This window comes from Ornithorhynchus anatinus, chromosome 20, assembly GCF_004115215.2.
Source record: "Ornithorhynchus anatinus isolate Pmale09 chromosome 20, mOrnAna1.pri.v4, whole genome shotgun sequence".
Lineage (NCBI taxonomy): Eukaryota > Metazoa > Chordata > Mammalia > Monotremata > Ornithorhynchidae > Ornithorhynchus > Ornithorhynchus anatinus.
This window is the reverse complement of record NC_041747.1, coordinates 6,617,500-6,643,660: the sequence shown is the minus strand read 5'-3', so window position 1 is coordinate 6,643,660 and position 26,161 is coordinate 6,617,500. Positions and strand designations below refer to the sequence as shown.

Genomic DNA, 26,161 nt, shown 5'->3' with positions numbered 1-26,161 from the left:
TCTTTTGGATCATTTGTTTTTAAAAAGTGATGTGGGAAATAAATTAAGGAGACTCATCTGAGCTTCTCTGAAAGGCATTTTCCTGAACCCTGTCATTAGGTCAGTCTCCTAGTGACAGGTGAGGCAGAAGCAGCCTCATGATTAGAGTTAAGAGGTAGCCTTTAACTCCTACTAAAAGAGCCAGCCTCTACTCTCTCTACCAAGTTTACAAATAGCTTTAATACCCAAGTTAATTTTGATGTGCAAAAGAACAGGTTAGATACTATAAAAGCATTAAAAACAATGGTGAGATTCCAGAATTTGAGTTGTATTCCTATCTTACTCCTAACCCCACATAACACCCTACGTGAATGTGATGCGGTGATTCTCTTAAAATGTACAAAGACCGATTATTCACGGTATGTAAGTCAAGATTTCCACCCACCAAGAAGTGTGGGTTCAATCAAATTCCAAAGATAATGAGGGGGGTGCATTTCGGCCCTGGAAAAAGTATTGTATTTTCTTTATCACAGCAACCTGAGTCTTATATTCATTTCTTGGAGAGCTACAGTTTAACAGCTATAACCAGTAGGGAAACTAGCTAATGGGCAGGGAAATCAATTGATTTTAATATAAGCCTGCTCTTCTCCCTGCCCTGCACTAGCCTGTTGAGTAGAGCACAGTGTTCGTTTTCAGCTTTCATTAGCTAGTTTGGATGCCTTGTTGGAACGTTTGGAGAATAATTCTTAGACTCCCTTCATTCTAATGCCAGTTAGAAATTAATCAAGGACTGACTGGGCACTGCACAATATATATTTTGGTATAAACACTTACCATTGCAGCTTTCAGCGACACTGAATCCAAGTTTGGTAAATTTGCTAAGGCACCCTGAAGAAAGACAAACCAAAGGCAACATATAATTAAAACCAGTCGTGCGCCCTTTGGGAGTGAGCTCTCATTCAAAAATGGCTTCTTAAAAATGAAACCGGATGCTTAATGTGGTTTCAGATTTTCCTTTTGCTTCTGCCATCTCCTCACAAAGACAAGAACTAATTTCATGCCAACCACAATTGTGAAAAAGCCTATCAGTAAAGATGGGTGACAGTTGGGGTAGAGGATACCGGGCAGTGCTCGAGATCAAAGAAAACCATATTACCCAGCAAACAAGCCAACACCTGCTACAGATCTAAGCCTCGGACATCCTTTAAAGAGCCATTTATCTGGGGCATGTACTAGCCCGTGGTATGGAAGGGGACGCGGTCCTTAAAAAGTGGGCTGTGATGCAAGATTACACAGCCCTGCCTTCTCACCCAAAAAAAAAAACCCAGACAAAACCTCGGGAATGTATAAACTGTTAGACCAGAAGGCAGGATGGCTTGGAAGGACCTGCGACTAAGAATTAGGAGACTTGGGTTCCAATCCCAGTGCTACCACTGGCCTCCTGTGGTGCCACAATTTCCTCATCTGCAAAATGGAGATAATACATCTACTTTCAATCAATAAATCACAGAAAAAGCTAACACAAAACTTGGCAGAGCCTTGGAAATTCACTTTCAGTCAGTTTTCAGGTTTGCAGGGTATCAAAACAGGAAGCATCAAAGATTTATTTTCTTTTTTATCAGGAAAAGGGATGCAAAAATCAAACAGCCTGGGATGAGGCATTACAAATTTAAACTTTTTCTCAGTCAGATCACTACATTAATTTCAAAGCTACAGATGCCATGTATCCAACACTAAACACCCTGGAGGCAGTTAATACATTCTGCAGATCTTGGGAACCACTGGCTTGGTGAGGGCCTGCCTGGGTGAACTTTAGGTTGTATGGTAAACCACCTGACTCAAAAATGACCATTTTGGCTACTCATCTGCATTAGGAAGATGATAAAGAATGAGCCAGATTTTTTGAGGCGGGACCCTTTGGGATATTGAACAGTGCAGCCTGGAGGAAAGACCATGGGTCTGAGAGTCAGAGGATCCAGGTTCTAATCCCGACTGTCACTTCCCTGCTGTGTGACTCTGGGCAAGTCCCTTAACTTCTCTGGGCCTCAGTTTCCTCAACTGTAAAATGAGGACTAAATACCTGTACCTTCTTCCCATGAGAGTGAGTGCCCTATGTGGAGCAGGGATTGTGTCCATCCTGATTATCTTGTATCTACTCCAGGACTTAATACAATGCTTGACACACAGTAAATACTTAACCATAAAGCTTATTACTATTATCCTCATGAGGAGAACAGAGACAGAGCCATCTTCCACTGGCCCAGGACACCTAGCCCTTCAGTCACTAAATCATATTTATTGAGTGCTTACAGTGTGCAGAGCACTGTACTAAGAGCTTGGAAAGTACAATACAGCAATAAAGAGAGACAATCCCTACGCAAAATAGGCTTACAGTCTCGAGGTGGGGAGGCAGACATCAAAACAAGTAAACAGGCATCGATATAAGTAAAATTATAGATATATACTTAACTGCTGGGGGGGGCGGGAGGTGGGGAAGAGCAAAGGGAGCAAGTTGAGGTGATGCGGAAGGGAGGGGGAGCTGAGGAAAAGGGGGCTTAGTCTGGGAAGGCCTCTTGGAGGAGGTGTGTCTTCAGTAGGACTTTGAAGGCCCTGACACCAAAAGCCCACAGCTCCTTTTGCTTCCATCTCTTGCACCATAAAACCTCTTTATCATGTTTTCAGGGGGCAAAATGAAAATACTGCATAATGGAGAGGGCACCATACTAGGAGCTGCTGGCTAGGACTCAGAATGAAAATGAAGAATGGGATGAACATGAACAAACTTAATTGCATCCCTGTTGATTCCTAATCCATAACATGATTTTCAATTTTTGCAGATTCATTATATTTTCTTTGCACTTATAACAAACACAAGTTATAGCAAAAATTATTTCTCTAAGTAACTTACATTTGGCTACGTTTTACTAGTCAATTCTTCCAAACAGATAAGTAGAACCTACCCTATGGTTTGTTCTTAATTATAGAATGTAAATTTTGTCAATCACTAAGTGGTATTTAAGAGCTTCCTGTGTGCTGAGCATTGTACTAAGCACTTGGGGGGGGTACAATATAAGAGAGTGGGTAGACCCATTCCCTGCCCACAACAAGCTTACAGTCTAGAGGGGGAGACAGATGGTAATGTAAAGAAATGACAGATATGTACCTGAGGGCTGTGGGGCTGAGGGAGGGGTGAATAAAGGGTGCAAATCCAAGTACGGGGTGACAGAGAAGGGAGTGGGAGAAGAGGAAAAGAAGGCCTAGACAGGGAAGGCCTCTTGGAGGAGATCAATAAAGTTAACTGCCATTTCCATAAAGGCTGATTGCCTAAACTAACTTAAATCATTCAAAATAGCGTATTCCTTAGAACCAGAACAATTCTATAAGGAGCAGATATTGCTAATATTACCACTACTATATCTTGTTAGTTCAATCTGTGTTTGGTATTGCTAACTTATGGCCTGTTGTCACCTTAGGGGTTCTTCCACCCCTTCTGAATGTGAATTCAGGGAGTCAGGGACTCTGCCTTTCACTTCTTCCCTGATTCCCTGAACACATACAATAAACAAGGCTCAGGAGGGCTTTGCAAAGGTTTAGAGAAGTCTTAGAAAGTTACAAATAACAGTGTTTATAAGGGAATCCTTGAGTTTACCTGTTCCGGTTTATGCTGCTGAACAGTACTGTAGATGTAACTCAGGCCCGCTCTCGTTAATATATAAGAGGCTTGTTCATTTATAAGTGTATCCAAATGTGCTTCAATCTAGAACAGAAATCCAAAAAGACAAACAACATACTTATTCCTGTGGACTGGCTGCTTGTGTTGCTGTACATTCACTTGCAAGTTGATTGTTTTAAAGTGCTGCGCATTCTCTGTAAAATGATAAACTAGCTAATTCATTATTATTACCCAGAACCTAAGGGAATGACCCAGGTTTAAAGAGATTTCAGAATTCCCAGATCTCACACTCTTGTGAAATACCCCACGAAGGAAAACCCACGCTCGAGTGCTCATCCGGTCTGAAGCCGCAACTTCTCCTATTCGGCAACACGGTCAGCGGTCGATAGGTGAAGGAGTGGAGAGCCTTTGCTGGCTCGCTGACAGTTAGCCAAGGAATACCCTACTCCCAGAACTGAGGGGACGAAAAGGAGAGCCAGCTCTAAGGAGTCAATGAGTGCATGTGTAAAAATCCTGTCTCACAGAATTGAAGAAAACCAAAAAACCTCCACAGAGTCCAAATTCTGTCTCTGCCATCTCTCCCTGGAACCCGGGTGGCGGGGGGTAGGGGGAAGCTTTTAAAAAAAAACCAAAATTTGGGTTACGTTGAAAACTCGCCCCTCAAGGGCAAAAAAAAGACAAAAACGATGGAATAAAACTCCCTTGTATATAAAAAAAGGTTCAGTTTGCAAAACCAGCTATTTTGTAGGCATACAATAGCTTAGCATGTTGTCAACTCTTAAACTTGCAACCTGTCATCAAAAATTAGAAATGCAGCATGCCTCGGAATTTGAATAATTCTCGTTGCTTCAGCCATCTCAGAAGCTGGTGTTTTCGTTTGGTTTATGGGACTAGAAAGCTTGGCATAACAATTATGTTTTGCCTCACACTGGTTTGTGCATAGATTAAAAATATCTCCATTCCCTAACACCTCCTGCAGTACCTACACCCTTGGAAAGAGATCACAGTATTCATAGCTCAGAAACTGAAATCCACATTCTGACAAACTTCGTTTAACATGAAGGAAGCCAGAATTTCACCATTTCATTGTGAGATCTTGGTCAAGTCACACCCTCTGGTAACTTGTTTTCCCATCTGGAATACAGTTCCATTATCTGTGATTCCCCCCCTCTCTGCCTGGTCCAGGGGATTTTTGAAGCTAAATGGGATTGAATATGAATTAAGAGTGCTCTGGTTGGCATTATGTAAATAAAAGTAATAGAGGTACTGATTCCTGGCAGAGGTACAAGAAATTCAGATCAGCATTCCGTTTTCACATGGGGTTCATAGTTTTATCCCCATTTTACAGGAGAAAACTGAGGCACAGAGGAGTTAAATGACTTGCCCAAGATCAAAGAGGAGGTGAGGGGCAGAGCTGGAATTGGAGCCCAGGTCTCCTGATTTCCCGTACTGTCTTCTTTCCACAAGGAGCTTACATGGCTTAGTGGAAAGAGCACAAGCTTGGGAGTCAGAGGACGTGGGTTCTAATCCCAAGTCCACCATTAGTCTGCTGTGTGACCTTGGGCAAGCCACTTAACTTCTCTGTGCTTCAGTTACCTCACCTGTAAAACGGGGATTAAGACTGTAAACCCCACGTGGGACAACCTGATTACCTTGTATCTACCCTAGCGCTTAGAAGAGTGCTTGGCACATAGTAAGCGCTTAACAAATACCATAATTATTATTATTACTATTACACTCGACTGAGGGACAGAGAGATCAAATCGTGGCTACAAACTGAGTGGCCGGGATTACCAGTTGAATGTAAAATTAAACACATACAAAGCTGCTGAGGATGGATATGAGTTAGTTTGTAAATGCTAAAAGGCGTTCCCATTGCCGCGTGTGATAAGGATGGCGCTTACCTGAAATTGCAGCATTTCAAGCCGTTTGTCAGTGAATTCAAAGAGAGCTAAAGTTGTCTTCATCATATACAGCGAGTTGACCATGAAAGTGGCCATGTCGGCTGTGCCCAAATTACTAGCCCCTACGGTGCACATCTGTAGTAAGGGATCCAAGATGCAGGATAAAACCTCAAAAAGGAGAAAGGAGGTAAGATCAAAACGTGGGCTGACCTCATTTCTCAGGAGATCGTCCCCGATGCTTGGGTCTGGAATGCTCCCAGTCAAAGGTGGTACAGAGTACCAGGGATGATCGGGGAGAAGGTGATCCAAGGAAACACAAAAACCTTTATCTTAAAAAAACCTTTAAAAAATAAAATTGGTAGGACCAGGAACAAATGAATCATTTAAAACTGTAGGTGCATTGAAGAGGAATGAACTTAGCTATTTGAGAGAGAAGGCTTTAACGAGAAAAAGAGTCCACCCAAAGGAAAATAAAATCTGAAAATATAGGTCTTGGATACGAGGGGAACGGAAACAGCAACTCTAGCGATCGTAACACAAACTGTTGAATTACCTGTACAAAATCAGCTTGACGAGCATCTAATGGAATAACAGAAGAGTCGTGAGACACCAGAATTTCACGCAACAGTGTGAGCGTCTGATTTAGGGCAGCGCTTGGTCCGAGATCAGGTGGGGGCAGTTCAACCTAAAAAACACAGAACTCGTCACCTACTACCTTCCCACAGCGAGCACATTAGATACTAGAAACCACTGCACGTGCTTACCATCCACTAGATTGTAAGCTTCTGGAGGGCAGGGACCCTGTCTACTAGTTCTTTTGTATTTTTTAATTCGGCATTCTGCTTCCATTAGGTGCTCAAAAAACACTACTGATTGACCTGCTTGAATGGGGAGCACTGGAGTAGCAGAGGATTGAGGAGAGGCAAGTTGAAGGCTTAGTCTCACTCCCCCCTCTCTTTCCCCATCTTTCCCAAGGCCGCCTCTCAGACCGCTTCCTCTCCCCAGCTGGCCCTTCCATGTCTCCTCTTCCTCCCGTCCACACCATTGATTTGAGTGGCCTTTGACCTACTTATCAATCTTGATTTGTAGGTTACTGGTAAATATGACACACACAAGGATTCGAAAGGAATGAGTCGAGACAAAATCTATTTGACACAAACATGTATATGTTCGTTTATAGGCACATATAATTCTAAAACAAAAATACCGGCCACCAAAAATGGCACTGAAGACTGTCAGAACTTATCATCTCAGAGAATATATAGCAAACTACCCGAAAAACTTGTGAGAACGGAAGGCACCTCAGCCTCAAAAGGGTTAAATTAACGCTATTGAATTTACAAACCATTGAAAGTATTCACTTTCCTTTGGGAAGAAGACGAATATTTCTAGGATAATTGTTCCATTTTAGTTTTTAATGGAATTGTGTTGGTAAATAGATGTTTCCCCTGAGCTTTCCTTTTCTAAGAGAATCTGTTACAACTTCTGTCTTTGAAAGAGGAAATTACAGGCTGAACTTTAATTCTTACGCATTTATAATAGATAATGCTTCCCAGGAGAATTATTAAGGTCTAGGCAATTATTTTTCTGCTCATCAAAGTTATTGGTCAACTGGGGTCAAGTCCATTCTTTTATTCCAGGTTTCAGGATTGACCGGTCCTGGGTTAGCACTGCCTATAGTGGCAAAAAAAAAAAACCAACCAAAAAACACCAAGAAAAAAGAGAAAAAAAAAACCCCAAAACAAACTGCATTTGGATAAATTTCTAAATAAGAATCTGCTCAAATCCCACATTTTAGACTGTAATCTCCTTGACGGCAGTGAGTACATCTCTCACCAGGGTTGTAATCTCTCCCAAGCAAGTAGCAGACTATTCTGCTCACAGTAGGCACTCAATACACTACTGTTGATGAACTGATTGAGCGGGGATTCGAATTACAGCATTTTCAATGTCAATCTCTGCAACGTCTGTCTAATACGGACCCCGATTTTCCACCGAGAATTAGACTGCCACTCTTGGGAACTCAGTAACCTTTTACTAGCTCCAAATTTGGCCTGCCTAAAAAGGCGTAGGCTTGTAGAAACACTTCTTCATACAGAGTGTGGTAAATATATGGAATTCACTACACCAGGAAACTGTACAGGCTGGACATATCACGGGGTTCAGGAGGGATTTAGATAAACTCCTGAATTCGAAGTCCACAATAGGGAGAACATTAGGGATACAGAGGGAAAATTTTGGGATGTCATAGAGGGCAAACATTATTTTTCCAAAGCATCCAACACTCTCAGACAGAGAATGCCCGGCAGGGTGGAAATGTGGTCTAACTCAGAAATAGCACTTCTTAATGTTCTTATGTTTCTATGACATTTTCATGCCCAATAGGGGCTTGGAAAAAAGATAGTGACTTGTTGCGTTAATGCATTTGTCCTATGGCTTGTCGCAAGACTAACACTTTCCACCAGGGATGGGAAATTACAGGTCTTTGGATGAGACAAACGAGGAAATGGGCTAATTTGTGGTTGAAAAGTTGGAAAAAAATAAACCTGTCTGAAGCAAACTGTCTGTCCAGATGATTTTTGAAAAATCTCCATTGAGGTGAAGCAGGAAGAACACATATACCTTGTATTACAGACTCGGGGATACTCTGGCAAGCAAGCCCAGTCTAATTTTAAAGGATGGATGACAATTTTGGTTAAATGTTTTTTCACAGACAACCATTTCCTAGGCTACTATGTACAATTTGCCAGGTTTATATTTAAGAAGGACGTCACATCTTGCTCACAGAAGTAACCAATTGTTACTGATTGGAAAATCGTAACTGTCTCATAAAGAAATCCGAATAAAATACTCTCTGTATAACTGGTAACTACTATGGAAGATATGCTGTACCAAATAACATTAAAAAATAGAAGTATATCACAGAAAAAAGTGCCCACGCTCTCCACGCTTAAGAATAGAGCAATGTCAGCTTTCCTTCAAAACCACTCATGTGCATTTAGCTTCAGTGTTTCCACTGAGTAAAATTCACCTCCCAAGCACGTTTGTCCAGAGAGATAATTCTCTTCCTTTTCTGTTGAACACAGAGGGTACACCACGATCCCGAAGAGAAGTCAGTCAAGAACAGTGCTCATTAAGCCCCTACTGTGTGCAGAGCACGCAGCTGGACTCAGGGGAAGCAGAATTGTAAGACCCCCTCGGACACCTGCTTACTGAGCTGTGGGGCAGTTTATTCCTAGTCCCAGGAATCACTGAAGAAAGTGGACTCTCTCTCCATGCAAATGCAACTGCCAAATAACCAAGCAAAAATCTGAATGGACGATCAACAAGAGAAAACCAAATTATAGATGAAGTAGAGAGATGGATAAAGAGCTGGCTGTCCCTTCCATATTTCCACCTAGGTACGGGCAGACATGAGTCAGAGACATCACCCGAAATTCCATAAGGGACATCATACCCACCACACCAGAATTTTCTCTTGCCAATTAGTCCTTGACATATTCATTGTTGGACGATCCCTGAATATTATCTGTCAATTACTCATCACAATCTGCTCTTTCTTGATGGTATATGACCCGAGATACACATGCATTACTCTATTTTAGGAGATGCCTAGAGCCAAGAACAGATTGCCTCAAAGTTTATCACTAGAGTCTAGGAATTTCTGCAGCACCATGGTCTCACTAACATCAGTAGGGGGGACATCTTGAATCTACAAATATAGGATTATTTTCTATGTCAACGTATACCTAGTGATTATTCCCGATGAACTCGAACAAACATCCCCAATTAAAAAAAAAAATCAAGAACTCCCGGCTCAGTATATAAGCAGCGTGACTTAGTGGATAGAGCATGGGCCTGGGAGTCAGAAGGACCTGGGTTCTAATCCCAGCTCCACCACAGGCCTGTTGTGTGCCCTTGGGCGAGTACTTCACTTCTCTGGGCCTTAGTTTCCTTATCTGTAAAATGGGGATTAAGACTGTGAGCCCCATGTGGGACAGGGACCGTGTCCGACAGATTAACTTGTATCTACCCCAGTGCTTAGAACAGTGCTTGGCACACAGTAAGCGCTAAACAAATACCATAATTATTATTATTATTATTAATTAGGCCTCTCAATACTTCTTCAGGTGCCAATGCAACAAAAAAGTGTTATGAAGAATTAGCCCCCCAGTAAAGAGGTTCTCTTTATCAAGACACATATTGGTGGGGTAGATGTTAACAAGCCGAAACACTTTTGTGATTTAAAACACAAATGAACCTCAACCAACCCTTCAGTTCCTGAGAAGAAGTAGTGAACATTTTTCAAAGAGGACAATACTTTTTTTTGACATTTATGATGCGAGAAGGCAGCAGGTCAATTTATATGGGCACTTGGGGACTGTGAATCCATCTTCAAGTATGAAGGAATGAGTCCCATGGAAAAATCCTTCGGCGGTGGCTACAAGATGTAAAGGACAGCGCATCGTGGATACTTGTAGGGTGCGAACAACGAGCCGGGGTAGACATTCCCAGCAGTTGGAGTTATAATAATAATAATAATAATAATAATGTTGGTATTTGTTAAGCGCTTACTATGTGCCGAGCACTGTTCTAAGCGCTGGGGTAGACACAGGGGAATCAGGTTGTCCCACGTGGGGCTCACAGTCTTAATCCCCATTTTACAGATGAGGGAACTGAGGCACAGAGAAGTTAAGTGACTTGCCCACAGTCACACAGCTGACAAGTGGCAGAGCTGGGATTCGAACTCATGAGCCCTGACTCCAAAGCCCGTGCTCTTTCCACTAAGCCATGCTGCTTCTCCAGTTATGGCAGTTGGTGTCTGTGTGCCCGGGAGGGGGAGAGGTGATCCGTACAGCGATGCATTGAATTATATACTCCCCAGGGTACAGTCATGCCCTCTCTAGGTCCGGGATGCCTCGTATTCATTTAAGCCAGTGAAGAGATTGAGGCTCAAACGTGTTGGAAATTCAAGGTGGTATTGCTGCCTCAGCCCTAAAGGATACTGGCAGTGTACAGCTTGGCAGCTGGCAGCTCTCTCCCTCCCCACCAAGAGCACATACCCCAGCTTACAGTCCAGAGGACTGTGGGCAGGGAACCTGTCTACCTACCAACTCTGGTTTGCCCTTAGCGTGAGATTAATATGGTGCTCTGCACACAGTGAGCACTCAAATTCCACTGATGAAGATGATACGTTTCATGGCTTGCCTTTTAGCATCTGGATGCAGCGGTGGGCAGATTTTCCCTGTCCCCTCTGTAAACCCTCGAAGGCCGTCCTCTAAGAATTTACGGAGAGCCGAGAACCGGACTCCGTATCTCTGTCAAGGTCACCGGGGCGGTATCAGTGGAGGAAGAACGGGAATTTCTGATTTCCGCTAAGCAGCAAGTGAACTGTCAAGTGAAGTGATTCCCACATATTCCTTATCAAAATACATAAAAGCACATCCTCACTCAATCGACTTACTTTGCACTACTCTCTTTGGCCCTCTGTCTCTCACTCTCTCACTTCCTTTCAGTGAAGAAAAACAGAAACAGAAGAGTAGTGTTTTCTCCTTTACGGTTTCATCAGTTTGACAGGATTAGGAATATTCATAGGTTATGGCCTAAATTATTTTACAGAATAGATAAGACTTTTATGTCCTGAATGAGGCTTTAAAAATAGGTCTTAAGTGTGAGTGGGGAGGGGGATAAAAGGGAAAGAGAGGGAACCAGCTCCAGGAGCTTTAGCCAGCTAGCTTGACACTATTTTACAAGAGGAAAATTGACAGACGGAGGTGAGGCAAATTAAATTTTCTCCCTGAAGTGTAACTTGACTAGCTCTATCGGAGAGTTCTAAAACCTGAATCTGGCTAGTGATTTTCCCGTCTACAGAGTTGGCATAGAAGCACAAGCTCAATAAGGAAGAAACTTGAGATCTGTGCCTACAAAGAAATAAGAAAGTCTACTCGTGACATAAAGAATATTTTTACCAGTTCCCTCCAAAAAAAAAATTAAGCCATTCAATTTATCTCCCAAAAGTTAGATCAAAACACCCAGTGACACTAAGAAAACAGAACGATAACTTCAAAATATAGAACGTTTGGGGAGAATTGAGCACCTTCTTGCTTAAATCCTGTCATTTCTAACAGTCTTGGAAGGAATGCCCTTGAGGGAGAGAAATGGAGAGGGATGAGGGAGAGAACAGATAAGAGAATAGCAAACTGAAATGGGTATATATTCTCTCCCCCTGAGTACTACATCTTAGGTAAGTTTAGAGCAGAGATCGGAGTCCACTGTGGTTTATTATTATTAGTATTGATTGTGCTCTGAACAAGCTGTTCTCAGATCTGAACTGGGCCGTGATCTGGGATATTTTGGCATTAATTTGAGACTGGAGTATGATGCTGTTTTCACTTCCAACCTACACGTACCTCATGTCTATGACAGTTTCAGGTTTCTTTACCAAGAATCTTTGGTTTCTTCAGAGACTGGTGTTCTTAAGGGTTTCTAAATTAGCCGCTTCTCTATTTGTTCTCAACTATTTTACCTCCATTTAAAGATTCTGCCCTTATTAGGAAAACAAAACCAGATGAGCAGGCAAAGAGTCTCAGGCCTCACTAGCAAAAACAAGAGGATTGATTTGAGATTTTTAAGTGGCTAGAAAAATTAATAGAAAGAAAAGCCTTTTCATTATAGAGTAGTGTTTTACAAGGCACCTCTCTCTACACTAAAAAAAAATAAAGATCAGGCAGAAAACTCTGTACCCGGTCTGAAAAAATAAATTGAGCAGCTCTTTTTGTACTGAAGATGCACCTTTTGGTTAAGAGTACAATGTGAGGCACTTCAGTTTTCAAGAGCAAGCACTGCTCAGGCATGGAATTCTTTATCTTCCTTTTCCAGTGAAGCTCGACCATTCATAAGTGCAGATCTAGCAATGCAGGAAGGGAATCTGAACATACAAAGCAATACTCACAATGATGTCTCAGTTTAAATTAGACTGGCCTTCTCTAAATGTTCCTTGGCTAATTTAACATTACTATATACAGTAAAAAAGTCCCAAGTCAAATTAATACCAAACAGTTAGCAATGATTCACTTAATACTCTGGAATTTGGCAGATGTGTTCAGCAACTAGATACACTGAGAGGGTCTTTAAATAAATCGCAATCGAGATTCTTGGGTCTGCTTTCTGTTCCGTTTAAAAACTCCCTAACAGATGAATCTGGCCCACATGTAAAGAATCATCAAAATTTATATTCTGCAGGCAGAATAAATTTCAGTCTTTCACAACATAATCAAACTTTATTATATTCTAATAAAATTATAGTGAATATATGCTTTCAAACAGTTGAAGTTATGCCCTCTTAATGACTTCTGGAGCATTTTCACCACTTTTAAAATTTTAAATTCACCAATAACTCAATCTTACAAATATACTGCACGTAAAAATGCCCATTATTCCTTGAAATAGGTTCTGTTGATTTTAAAATATGAATATAGAAGATACATATTGAACAACCTCAAAAAACACAATCCTTAACATTCAGTTAATATGCATTCATTTTTTTAAAAAAGCCTGAATACTGTGATCCTAATTTCAGGAAAATGAAATTTTTTGCATTTTGGTTCCTCCTTAAAACAAAACCGAAACTCTATGGACTGTTTTAGAATTCATGATTCAAAAGAAATGAAATCAGTGAACTGAAACTACATCAGTCAATCAATGGTATTCCTTGAGTGCTTACTCTGTGCAGAGCACTGTACTAAGTGTCTGTGAGAGTACAATAGAATCGTTACACTCGATTCCTGCCCTTGAGGAGCTTACTGAGTAGAAACAAGTCATTTGCAACATATAGTGTAAATAAATGATCAAAACGTCTATATAGTTTAAAATCTTTTCATCTAAGAACAGCAGAAGGTACATTCAGGACCAGATCAGAATCCAAAGGTTTATAGCTGGGGATCGAATCCTTTTTTCAGACAGGGAAAGATACTCAAGGGTTCTAGGACAAAGGAGATCTGCACTCGGATCTGTACCCTTTAAGCACTTGATAGTCACCCCATCCTCAGCCCAGAGACCTTCTGTACATATCTATAATTTATTTTAATGTCTGTCTTCCCTTCTAGACTTTAAGCTCCAATTCTCTTGTATTGTACTCTCCCAAGGGGTTAGTATAGCAGTAAGTGCTCAGTGAATGCCACTGATTGAATGATTAGGTTGGGGGGAGAGGGGAGAGACTCCTACAGTAGCACCCTTGGCCCCTACTAAAATGGACTCCATCAGAAGCCAAGGACCCCACCCATGGGGTAAATAGACTGGGACCTGCCTTCTTTCCCGCCCTGCACCCCCATGAAAAACAACCAGGAAAAGGAGGGTGTGGGGTGAGAAACTTCAAATACTTGATTTCCCTCCAAGTTTGGTACAAGAATTAATTATTTCATTGCAATTTTTAAAAAAGTTCCCTCTTGACCTTTTATGATTTTTTAATAAAAAGTTTCAGATTATTCAATTCTGGATTCGTCACCTTTAAATTTACAATTTGAGGAAATCATTTCATCTTTACCTACGACTTTCCGAGAACTAAGGAGAAATACTTTCTGACGTACTTGAAAGTTTCTCCTTTACTATGAAAGGATAAAAATCAAAGTCTTTTCACTAAAACTGTAAAAGCAGTCTTTACAAGAGACCCCAAGAGGCAGCATGGCCTAGTGGATAGAGCATGGGCCTGGGAGTCAGAGGATTTAGGTTTTAATCCTGGCTCCACCATCTGTCTGCTCTGTGACCCTGGGCAAGTCACAACTTCTCTGTGCCTCAGTTACCTCATCTGTAAAATGGGGAATTAAGACCATGAGCCCTGTATTGGACAGGACCTGGGTCCAACCTGATTAACTTGTATCTACCCTAACGTTTAGTACAGTGCCTGGCTCATAGTAAGTGCTTAGCAAATACCATAAAAAAAGAGAGTACGGGTCACTCTAAATTTGGGATGATTTTTTGAGCTTATCATACAATTTCTAAATCAAAGCCATCAGTTCCTTCAGGGACTGACACAAAGTAATATGACATAGATGAGAAAATATAAAATCATAAATTATATAGCATCAGTATAAACGTACAGGATATGAATACATTCTACGTAAAGTCTGGTGTGCTTGCTTAGCTTATGCATTTTAAGAGCTGTGTTTCTAAAACATACCTTGTCCATTAGTTTGCTGGCATGAAGACTCAGGTTATTGAAGAATATTTTTTTGCTTAACAGATGCATTTCTTCAATTGTGGTCAACAATGTGGTTGCACTACTTCCCACAATACCACTGGAAATGAAAGAGTATTTAAGTTATCTTCACAAAGCAGAGAGAACTACTTGGATTTGTAGAGTGCTCACACAACAATTACCTAGGTTAAAGAGTCTCGGAAATTGAAAATGGCACAGCGAACGATCAAAGGAAAGGGGTTTTGCACTATCTGATGCTTAAGGAATGGTGGTTATTCTCTCTAATCATCTTATCAAGGGAGGCAATAAGCAATTTGGAACATCTTTTAACTGCACCAAATCCTTAATTTATCAAAAAGAAAGATAACGTGTTTAGCCAAAATGTACCCTGGAATTACAGCTTCCTCTAAAGCTGGAAAAACCCTGGTGAATATCCAAATTGCGTTTATATTTCCAGATAGAGTACAATCTGCAAAGTGCAGAGAGTATTAATTGCTCTAGGTTTATAAAAATGAATATTATAGCTGACAGATTTTTGCTTCTGAGATATATGGTAGAGCTAATTGAGATAAAGATAGGTGAGGGAATTTTCATTGCTCCTCGGCACCTTTCAGCAGAATTTCATGAATGACTAAGTAGTAGCAGGTAAAAGTGTTCATTTTCAAGACTCCGTACCGGCGTTAGGGGAGTACAAAACAAACGAGGGACTCGTTCCCAGCCCGAAAGGAGCTTACACTCTAATTGGGGAATCACACTTAGTAGAGTGCTCCATAATAATCGTGCTATTTGTTATGCACTTACTATGTGCCATGGACTGTAGGCTGGGGTAGACACAAGATAACTGGGTGAGACACCGTCCCTATCCCACTTGGGGCTCACAGGCTAAGGGGGAGGATGAACAGGGATTTAGCCACCATTTACAGATAAGGAAACTGAGGCACAGAAAAGTTAAATTACGTGTCCGAAGTCAACCAGGATTCATGCGACGCAACTGGGATGAGAGCCCAAGTTTCCTGACACCCTCACCTGTGTTCTTTCCACTAGGGCACCCTGCTGCTCTGTATATGCACAGATAAAGTGCATAGGTTCCCTGTGTGTGCACATATGTATAGGATGCATACATGCACTGTGATATAATAAAACTAATATTGTTTTTTTAATTGGGATGGGATAATACATGGAATTTAGTGACCATGTTTAAAAATTCCATTTACCTGATTGTGTGGTGGTAGAACTTGAGAAGATTCGAGATTTTATATAATAAAACAGCTCCAGGTTCTGCAACTATTACTTGTTCGATTCGTACCTGTTGAAATATTTAAAAGGAAGAAAATGACATTTGCTGGTTATAAAAATCGTTTAAACATTCATAATAGGATAAGCTTTTATGATTTAACCATGCAAGAAAATAACATTTACTGAGAAATATAAATACACCACCTCATCTAGGCAGAAATTGTAACGTCTTTTGAACTGGGTTTATTTTTGATCCGTCAAGTTACTGGGTAGGGGGAAAAAAAACAGGTGTGCTTCTCAAGAATGACTCTGTCCTCAAGAGTTTGGAGTAAGACCGTTGTTTCTGGAAATGTCAATACAATGAGATCATTTGTGGAATAGCACCAGTACATACTAGAACTCAGTCCAGCCCTGAATAGCTAAAGCAGCTGCAAAATCCCTAACTTCCAACAGATGACAATCGGCAGAGCACAGCAAAAACCTCAGGAAGGCCAGGATTGACAATATAACCAGTCTGTATTTTTCAACGATGAAGACCTCATTTTATCCTCTTACCTGCTTAAAAACTGCTTCGGCAAGAGAAGGAAAACGGATGTAACTGAAAGTTGGCAGGGACTCATTTCTCTGGAAATTTCTGGATTACGGACGCAAAGCCTTGCCTGACTCTCTCGGTTCCTAGACCACAGCTGGCACGTGGACTCTCGATCAGACTAAGATGAATGCCCGTGGTGCGGTGGTTTCCACATGTTTATGTCCGATGTGCAGAAAGAAACTTCTGCAGTCTCAGAGACGTTTTGAACCTTGCTAGACCACACTCTTTCACCTCTTCAGGCACAGTGTAGCACGGTCGCTACCTGCACCGGGCAGGTAGCGACCGTGAGCCTCAGGAGAGGCTCCAATGTGGGGCAACCTCTCCAATTTTCAGGTTACCTCCAAAGTACTTGTGGGTTGAGAGTCCATTAGGTATTGCTAGCTGCTTGCCACAATTTCTAATCCAGTAGGAAAACACTTCAAAGTCATTATTCCACGGCAACCCTCCTGAAAAAAGCATTCTAATAGAGACACGAAGACGGAACAATTAAGGAAGAAAAATGGCCTTGAGCCATGGTTCGGAAAATGTAATCACCAGCCCAATACCTCATATTGTGGTTTTCTCTCAGGCAGAGAATCAGAAAGTTTCTCATGTCTACCTCAACCCTCACCTCCATCTGCTAGGGATGTACTATAGGTCTGAAGAACAGCCACCCGGGAAAAGGCGGTAAGGCTCCTTTATTGATTCTAACAGTAAATGTCTAACTTTTGGCACCGGGAGCTAACTTCCAAATTATCATCATCAATAGCATTTATTAAGTGCCCACATCCTCATTAAGGCCCTGCCTCAGGCTGCATGTTCCTAGTTAATTTCTCTCTGCAGCCAGTTTCTCTCAGAAAGTGTTCAGTGCAGCACTACAAAAGCAGTGATTTCTACACATGAGAGCTAAGGAGGGAGTTTATCCACACATTTCTACAGCACTTATGCAAAATTACCTGCGTCCTGTGAAAAGATACTTTGAGATGCAAAGAGGAGGGAGACAGTGACAGTATGTGGAAGGAATTATGTTGGGTGCTGTGGGAAATAAAGAATGTCAATAAGCGGATGGCTGTGCTCTAAAATCTTGCCTGCGAGAAGACACGCAGTTTGGAACCACTTTGAGGTCAGGGAGTCAATGATAGCAATGATATTTACTGATCGCTTACTGTTTGTTGAGCACTGAACTAAGCCCTTGGGAAAGGACAGTTATATATTTTCCGTACAACTTCCAGGAACCTTGTTCAATGCTCAGCACACAGTTGATAGATACCAAGGTTTCCTTTGAAGACAGTTATAAAAAAAGGGGGGCTCCTGATTCTTCTAAATATTTCTAGCTATCAAGGTGAGGGACGATGAACAAGTTCCTTGAAGCCACCCTGGTTAATTCACAACACCCCAGCCATGTCAACCCAACATCAACCCCTCTCACATTGATATTTTATTCCTATCCTCAGCACTGTGCACATACATTTGATTTGACTAGTGGTGTGGCTCAGTGGAAAAGAGCCCGGGCTGGGGAGTCAGAGGTCATAAATTCTAATCCGAGCTCCGCCACTTGTCAGCTGCATGACTTTGGGCAAGTCACTTCCCTTCTCTGTGCCTCAGTTGCCTCCCCTGTAAAATGGGGAGTAAGACTGTGAGCCCCACGTGAGACAACCTAATTCCCCTGTATCTACCCAGCGCTTAGAACAGTGCTTGGCCCATAGTAAGCGCTTAATAAATACCATCATTATTATTCGATTAGACTGTAAGCCTGTCACTGGGCAGGGATTGTCTCTGTCGCTGAATTATCCATTCCAAGTGCTTAGTACAGTGCTCTGCACGTAGTAAGCGCTCAGTAAATACTATTGAATGAATTTGAATAGGTATTTATATACTCACTTGTACATCAAATTATTTCACCATGATCTACTTGAACAACTTCCTGCTATATCCTCTTGTTTCCTAGTGTGTATCCCCCAACCTCCTGCCTCCAAAACTTTGCTCCAGAATCCCCATGGTCCTTACCCCTCTCCGCCGACCCCCAGTCTCTGTGACCACGATTCCTGCCTCTTGAACCAGGAGACTTGGTGTGTCAGGAACTGGGTGTTGAAAATAGTATGTGAGACATAAAAGCGTCTGGTGCTGATTCAGGACCAGAACAAGGGAAAAAGCAGCCAATGACCTGGAAAATTTGGTGGTCCTGATCATTTCATCAAGATCCTGAGATGTCTACATCCTGTAGGGCCAGGGTGTGTCATGGTCAAGTGTCCCTTTGCCCTTCCCCCCTCCCAGCCCCACAGCACTTATGTACATAACTGTAATTTTTATTTACTCGTATCCATGTCCGTCTCCCCCCCGCGGAATGTAAGCTCGTTGTGGGCAGAGAATGTCACCACTTACTGTTGTATTGTACTTTCTCAAGCGCTTGGGACGGTGCTCGGCACCCAGCAAGTGCTCAATAAATACCAATGAATGAATGAATGAATGAATGAATGAATGAAAGGGTCGGGGTCACTGCACACTAGAAGGAATCAGGGACATGTAACCTCAGGCCACGGGGCATGACCGCTAGATGTGGGGAAGAGACAGAGGGAGACAGGCCATTGCAGCGCACTGAAATTTAAAAAACAAGAAACAACTAAAAAACCAGTGACTGTCTTTCAGTAGAAGCTTTGAGTGGATCTTGAGACTAAGATGAAACAGCAAATTGGAAACAAGGCTGGAAAAAGCTAAAAACTAAGAAATGCAGAGAAGAACAGTTTTGTGTTCCATATTGGGAAGACCATATATGGGTCATTTCAACCACACCTGCATTTATGAGCAAAATTCCTTGTTGATGTGGTGTGTGTTTGTTTGTCCCCATACGCATATGAGCAGGAAAAACAGGAAACATCTTATGCAGGTAGCTAAGAATGCCATGTCTAATAAGTTTCCCCAACAATGTACTCTATGCTTCAGCATTCCAATTCAGGTGCGGTCTTCCCAATATCCTCCGTGCATCATCTAATCGTTAGATGGTATTTTTCTATTTCAGTGTATGTATCAATGTGAATTTTGAAAGCTTCTTCCCTTGCTATCCCAGGGAGAAGAGTGCTTATCCACACTGCTTTTCTATAGTAACGACGCACAGAAAGTGTCTCAGCGTCTCATTATTTCTATAAGTAAGCAGCCCAATTTTTCCCCAATCAACGGGAAGGAGTTAAAGTAGTTCAAACCAAATCAAGCCCTCTTCAAAACCCACATCATGAATCAGTTGCATTTCTTATCAGTTAAGTGACATGACAACAGGATAGCTAAAATAATGGAAGGAAGAACACGTGAATGTCACTGAAGAATGCATTCAAGGTGACATCACTTCAAGGGAAGGGAGAGAACTTTCTTTGTACTGATACCTCTGGTAGCCCTGAAAATCTGAGATTTTACATTCAGATGAGTAAACAGTCACGTTCAGAAGAAAGACTCTAAAAATCAGGGCAACATAATTTACAAGAAAGTTCTTAGGAAAGACAAAGTATGTAATGTGTCAGGTCATCATTACAAAGCTAAGTGGAAGGGGGAGTTCTACAAACACCTGCTGACTGTTCTCTCGAGTAAGTAAGCTAATTCTCCAATAGCATTGGGCTTGATTTAAAATTATTCTTCCCCCAGGAAAACTTCCTCAAAATTGGAGGGGATTGGGCTTCATTTTATAACAGAATACACTTCGGTTTCAAGCTGCTCTTTTCTGTTAAACTTTTGGAATCGTGCATTAAGATTTTCCCATGAGACATGGTAAATCTGCATCTGTACAAGTTGGAATCCAGACTAACACACTCCTATGAGGACAAAATTAGAACGCTTTCCTCTAAGCATGTTTTAATCAAAGATTCACATATGCACTTCTCCTTCCTTATTCTGTAACTTAATCGGGGTCCGTCACCCCACCTACACTGCAAGCTCCTTCAGGTAGAAGCATGTCTACTAGCTCTATTATAATTTCCAAAACATTTAGTATCCTGCAAATAGCAATCAATCATATTTACTGAGCGCCTACTGTGTGCCCGGCACTGTACTAAGTTCTCGGGAGAGTACGACACAGCGTTATAACAGACACATTCCTTGCCCACTATGAGCAAAGAGGAAGTTGTGAATAAATACTACTGACTGACAAGTAATTTCTAGAATAAAGTATGTTTCTTTAACACTCTACCAATACAACTGTTTTCTGTGCTAATTCCACACATGCAGGCCTTTACCTGAAATGAAAATGGGACACAAAAACAGACAAACCTAAACGGTTGTGTGAAAGAAACGGATATACTAGTCAGGATGATTTTTTTCTGCAGTCACTCAACCAAGCTGTGTTAGTAGGAGCTGAAACCTTCAGTACTGTCTGATAAGTGAGTCAACAACAAAGGCAGAGATTGAGGAGACATAAGTGGAAGGAGTTTGGGGATGGGAAGAGGGGTAATTTTTTTTTTTTTTTAAAGACTGCTTAGAGCTTGCCATTCCTGACTTCTGGAAAGAACATTACTGAGGAATCATAAACCCCCTCCGCTCATACAGCCTGGAATCTCAAGGTCCTGGGAGATTTTCTGTAGAAAATCCCCACGCTCACCTGTTAGCCGAACTTTCCAATTTGATTATACGTTTCAAAATCAAATCACTGATTCTGTCCTCCTCTGACTTTCCACAAGGCAAATTCACTTTGCTGCATTTCCATTTCTGAGCAAGGAATCTGACTAATGGGTCTGCCCAAAGCTTCTCCGGCTTTCCAAAGGGGCTATTTCCCCCTCTGCGTATCCAGTCTTTGAGAGGCATGTATGACCCACCTGACATTAGGGGCCACTGGACTTAAAGATCAGTCAATCAATGGCATTTATTGAGTGCTCACTGCATGCAGAGAATAATAACACTGAAAACTGTACTACGTTCTTGGGAAAGCACAATATCCACAAGAACCTTACACTCTACAGGGGAAGATGGACATGAAAATAAATTATGCATAGGGAAAATAGCAGAATATTAGGATTTGTACCTAAGTGCTATAGGGCTGGGGTGACTACTGTGTTTAAGGAGTAAACAGACAAGTGCATAAGCAAAACAGAGGGGAGGGGCTCTAAAGATCCAATACTAAGTCAGTCACCTTTGAACACTGCCAGATTCTGGGGTTTGGTACATGCTCTCGTAGAAGTCTAGTAAAAGTACTTTCCCAGCTTCCCATTCCATCTCTTATTGTGAGATCTGAAATGGGGCGGGAAGATTACTCTGAACGGGGAGAGTGCGAAAGGAACAGAATGGGTGAGAGGGCAGAGGGCGAACAGCTCCAGCATCTAAGAGCATGGTTTGCATTCCTGGGACACACCTGCAAAAGGGGCAAACCTTCACCCGGAGGTGGCTGCATTGAATCTACCCTGTACCTATAATACATCAGACCTTCTGCACACCGGTACGGTTCTGATGTTCTCCCCCAGTTCACCGAAATGCCTAGTAGGGCTTTGCGCTGTGACCCCTGCTGGCTCAGATCACTTTGACCCAGAGAGTGTCAACTCCTGGGGATTTCCTTCTAAGCACGGGGAACTGCAGGCTCGATGTCGTCCCACGAGACTGCTGGGGTCTGCTTCTTGTTCACCTCCTGACGCGTCACGGGTCACCGCCCGAGGAAGCGTACAGACCGAGAACTTGGTAACCTACTAGTCTTACGTGCAAGACTGGTCCTCCTCTCTTGACTACCGTCTTTGAGGACTATCGGATGTGATGCTTCGGCGGAACATCGTGTTCCTCCTTTTTCAAGTTCTTTTAGTTGCAAGTAAACTCTCTCGACCGTCCCTTCTATATCCCTCATGATCTGCATTTACTTCTCTACTTAATTCCCTACCAAGGGCCTTGTAGCCTAGCTCAATTTTCCACCAATCATTATTTTTCTCCTTCCCCTCAAAGCTGAAGTGGATCCTGATGGACTGGATGACTGTTCCTCTGTGCTCTTTCCTTTGCTCATTTTTACTGGCTGTCACAGTGTTGATAAACAAATCAAAACCATCACCCGTTCACCACTACCTTCTTCAGAATTTTGCTCTTCAGCTTTGCCGGTGCAGGAGTTCTTGTAAAATGTCAAGCGGAGAGGTATCCCTTTAATGGGGCCCACTCAGATTCTTAGGTATGCCTTTTTGCACTTTGGGGGCGGGAAGGGGGAGAGAGTCAGGGGGAAGAATCAGATTTTAATCTTCCTTAGATTTCTCTTTTATGAAAAAAAAAATCAGCCCCTACAGAATAGAAGCAAAAGGCTATAAAAAACCTTCTTGATTTTAATTGTAAATTATTTTTATATATAGACAAATTCAAACAGTTCAGTTTGTACCGTTATCCACGACATTTATTTAATTAAATTATACATCCGAAAACCAGTAAAAGTGATAGAATAAAGCAAGGATCTATTGGGGCATGGGCTTCTCAAGAGTTTCTCTTTAAAAAATTAATAGGAAGGAGTTAATGGTCTCAAACAGTTTTCCTCTCAAATTTTCCTTGAATGGTATTTTACTTCAAATATAGAAAAGATCATCTTGATACGGTAGTACTTAGAACTACATTGGTATTATTTTATTTCCTTTCCCAGAAATAAAATAAACAAAGGTTTCAACATTTGAAGATCATTTTTTATCTTTAAGATATAGTCATTTTTGGTTTAGTAGCTCAAGCTGAAGCCCTCACAATCACATGGATTTTTGATTTTCCAATGAACTGTATGGGTTATACATATATCCCTGAACTGGATTCCAAACTACTGAAGCTACATTTTTATATAAAAAACTGAAAAGTATTTTACCTTTAGAGGCCTACAGACGCCTTCAGTGATATGTCCAACTACCTCTTGAATATTTTCTTCAACACCTGTAATTAAATCCATAGGATAAGGATATTTCCCTCTTTACCTTTAGCAGATGTGCAGATAGCTTCAAAACTGAGCAGCTCACACACATTTCTGCTAGCCAGCATTTTCACTATCTCTTTCCATGCTTAAAATTGCCAGAGCTTGGGCATCTTATCTGCAATGAGTACATGTAGTCTAAGAAGTACTGTCCCCACTTTTAGTGATTTAGAATTTCTTCTAAGACCTGTAAAACTTGTCCCACTTATTCAGGCCCTGTGAGAGAGTTAAGAATACACCGTGCATGTACAACTATGGGAATTACCTGTTTCCTTGCTCTTCTCTCCATAATATGAGAAACAGCATGGCCTAAGTGGATTGAGCATGGCCCTGACACTCAGAAGGACCTGGGTTCTAATCCCAACTCCACCACTTGTCCGCTGCATGACTCGGGGCAAGTCACTTAATTTCTCTGTGCCTCAGTTACCTTGTCCATAAAATGAGGATTAATACTGCAAGCCCTATGTGGGACATGGGCTGCGTCCAACCTGATTATCTTATATCTGCCTCGGCACAGAGTACAAAAGTAAACAAGTAAACGCTTAACAAAAGGCATTCTACAGGGCTTATTTAGACAAGCACATCGCTTCCTAAAACTGTTAACTCTACCCAAGGTAGAAGACAGACAGGTCTTTCTAATGAATAATCAGAAGTGTGCTATACTTTCAAATCAGAAGGAAAAAAATTTAGAGCTAACAATGTTGAATCAAATTTCAATACAATTTTTCTTCTAATTATAATCATTATGGTATCTGTTAAGTGCTTACTATGTGCCAGGCACTGTACTAAAAGCTGGGATGGATACAAGCAAATTGGATTGGACAACAGTCCCTTCTCCCCTGTGGGGCTCACAATCACAAACCCCATTTTACAGATGAGGTAACAGATGCAGAAGTTAATAATGATAATAATAATAATGTTGGTATTTGTTAAGCGCTTACTATGTACAGAGCACTGTTCTAAGCGCTGGAGTAGATATAGGGTAATCAGGTTGCCCCTCGTTAGGCTCACAGTCTTCACCCCCATTTTACAGATGAGGGAACTGAGGCCCGGAGAAGTGAAGTGACTCGCCCACTGTCACACAGCTGACAAGTGGCAGAGCCAGGCTTCGAACCCATGACCTCTGACTCCCAAACCCAGGCTCTTTCCACTGAACCACGCTGACTTGCCCAAGGTCAACAGCAGACAAGTGGCAGAGTCAGGATGAGAACTCATGACCTTCTGCATCCCAGGCCCGTGCTCTCTCCACTACGCTAAGATGCTTCTCAGGCTTGCCTCATGTAGAGTGGGACCCAAAGTGCCTCTTTCAAATTTCCCTCTAAGCATTACTTCTCCGCCTCTGCCGGCCACTGATTTAAATTCTGTCATTACCTTGTGCAGTTACAAGTTTTAGCAAAGCTTCGAGGTGCTCCTTTTCAGAAGCGGTAGCTTGATGCAGCCAAGCCAACATATCTCCCACATACCTAATGAAAACAATGAGAATACAGTGCATTAAGATTTCCCCACCCTGAGTTCTAGACAATTCCATACACTGTCCAGTTCGATTTATTCCGACTGTACCTCAGAGGATCGTGAGAGTGCATTTCAATAGGTCGGGGAGTGCCCCCTGGACCCCCTCTTGTAAGAGCATCTATGAACCCTCGAACAACTGTACTTCTTCGGGCAGTTCCAAACTCATCGAGGGTATACCTAGAGAAGTAATAAGAACAAAGAAAAGATCAGGTAAGAATTTTGCCTCACTTCTGAAGTGCATGATTTAAAATAAGCACTACAGCACTATTAGCCAATCCTTCCAAACTGCAGACGGGCAAAATCTCAACACGATGCTCTCCAGAAATATCAGTGCCACTTTAACCCAATGAGAGCAATTGATTTACATAGTTTTATTATGCATATGAAAGTGTATGTCACAGAGATAAAAAATTGCTTTAGGACGATGTGGTTCCCGATTCTAAACGAAATAAAGAAGGGAAATATTAAACTTGTTTTTTGGTAAAGCTATTTCAAGCAAGTAAAAATGAACAATGCAGGACAGGGCTTACAATAAAGCTTCCAAAAAGGAAAGATCGCAAGGGAGTTTTCTGGGAGCATTCGGTAATGAAAACAGTAGTGAAAAGAATACATTTCCTCTAATTACTCAACATGTATTTACTGGGCGCTCACTAAATCATAAAGTCCTCATGAAAATAACAATTCAAATAACACTAAATTGTCTGTGCGCTGAGAGATTAACTATAATTAAAGTGCTCGGACGAACAAAAATACCAGCAAAAATTCTATTCAGTGGGAATTCTCTATTTTAGACCACGGTTGTTTTTCTCATAATCTAGCAGCATAATTCATAAAAATGGCTACCGCTACATTGGAAAAGAGCCCTTCGAGTCATAACATATTTGGACATTTCTTCACACACTCGAGCCTCAACCGTAACACACGAACAGTCACGCCCATCTTTGTCTCTCCTCGCCCAAAGTCTACGGATGGCATCCTGGCAAGGAGGGAGTAAAATATGGAGTTCTTAACCAAGAGCTGAGTTAAACAAACCATCGCTTGGCCATTCTGAGGTACTACTAACTTGAAAGTCTCATCTCTCTCAGCCCCCAGCCCAGGGTTGGAAAAGATAGCCGGGTGTTCCCATGTTCCCCCTCAGCCAACTCCGAGCAGAGGCCGGCCTAAAAACAATCTACTACCCCCACTCAGAGGCCAGGTCTGCCAAGGC

General features: G+C 41.8%; 1 protein-coding gene across 2 annotated transcripts in view; it reads right to left on the bottom strand.

Annotated features, from left to right (window-relative positions):
* COG6 (component of oligomeric golgi complex 6) overlaps positions 1 to 26,161 on the bottom strand; it is a 74,516-nt gene that overhangs the window by 25,396 nt on the left and 22,959 nt on the right. For both annotated transcript variants that reach the window (XM_039915014.1, XM_001512585.6), the window contains exons 9-17: positions 25,003 to 25,131; positions 24,814 to 24,905; positions 23,341 to 23,405; positions 15,964 to 16,055; positions 14,732 to 14,849; positions 6,110 to 6,241; positions 5,557 to 5,724; positions 3,629 to 3,736; positions 814 to 867 (exon numbers count right to left, since the gene is read on the bottom strand). In XM_039915014.1, coding sequence (XP_039770948.1) covers positions 814 to 867; positions 3,629 to 3,736; positions 5,557 to 5,724; positions 6,110 to 6,241; positions 14,732 to 14,849; positions 15,964 to 16,055; positions 23,341 to 23,405; positions 24,814 to 24,905; positions 25,003 to 25,131 — 958 coding nt within the window. The remainder of the gene's footprint in view (positions 1 to 813; positions 868 to 3,628; positions 3,737 to 5,556; positions 5,725 to 6,109; positions 6,242 to 14,731; positions 14,850 to 15,963; positions 16,056 to 23,340; positions 23,406 to 24,813; positions 24,906 to 25,002; positions 25,132 to 26,161) is intronic.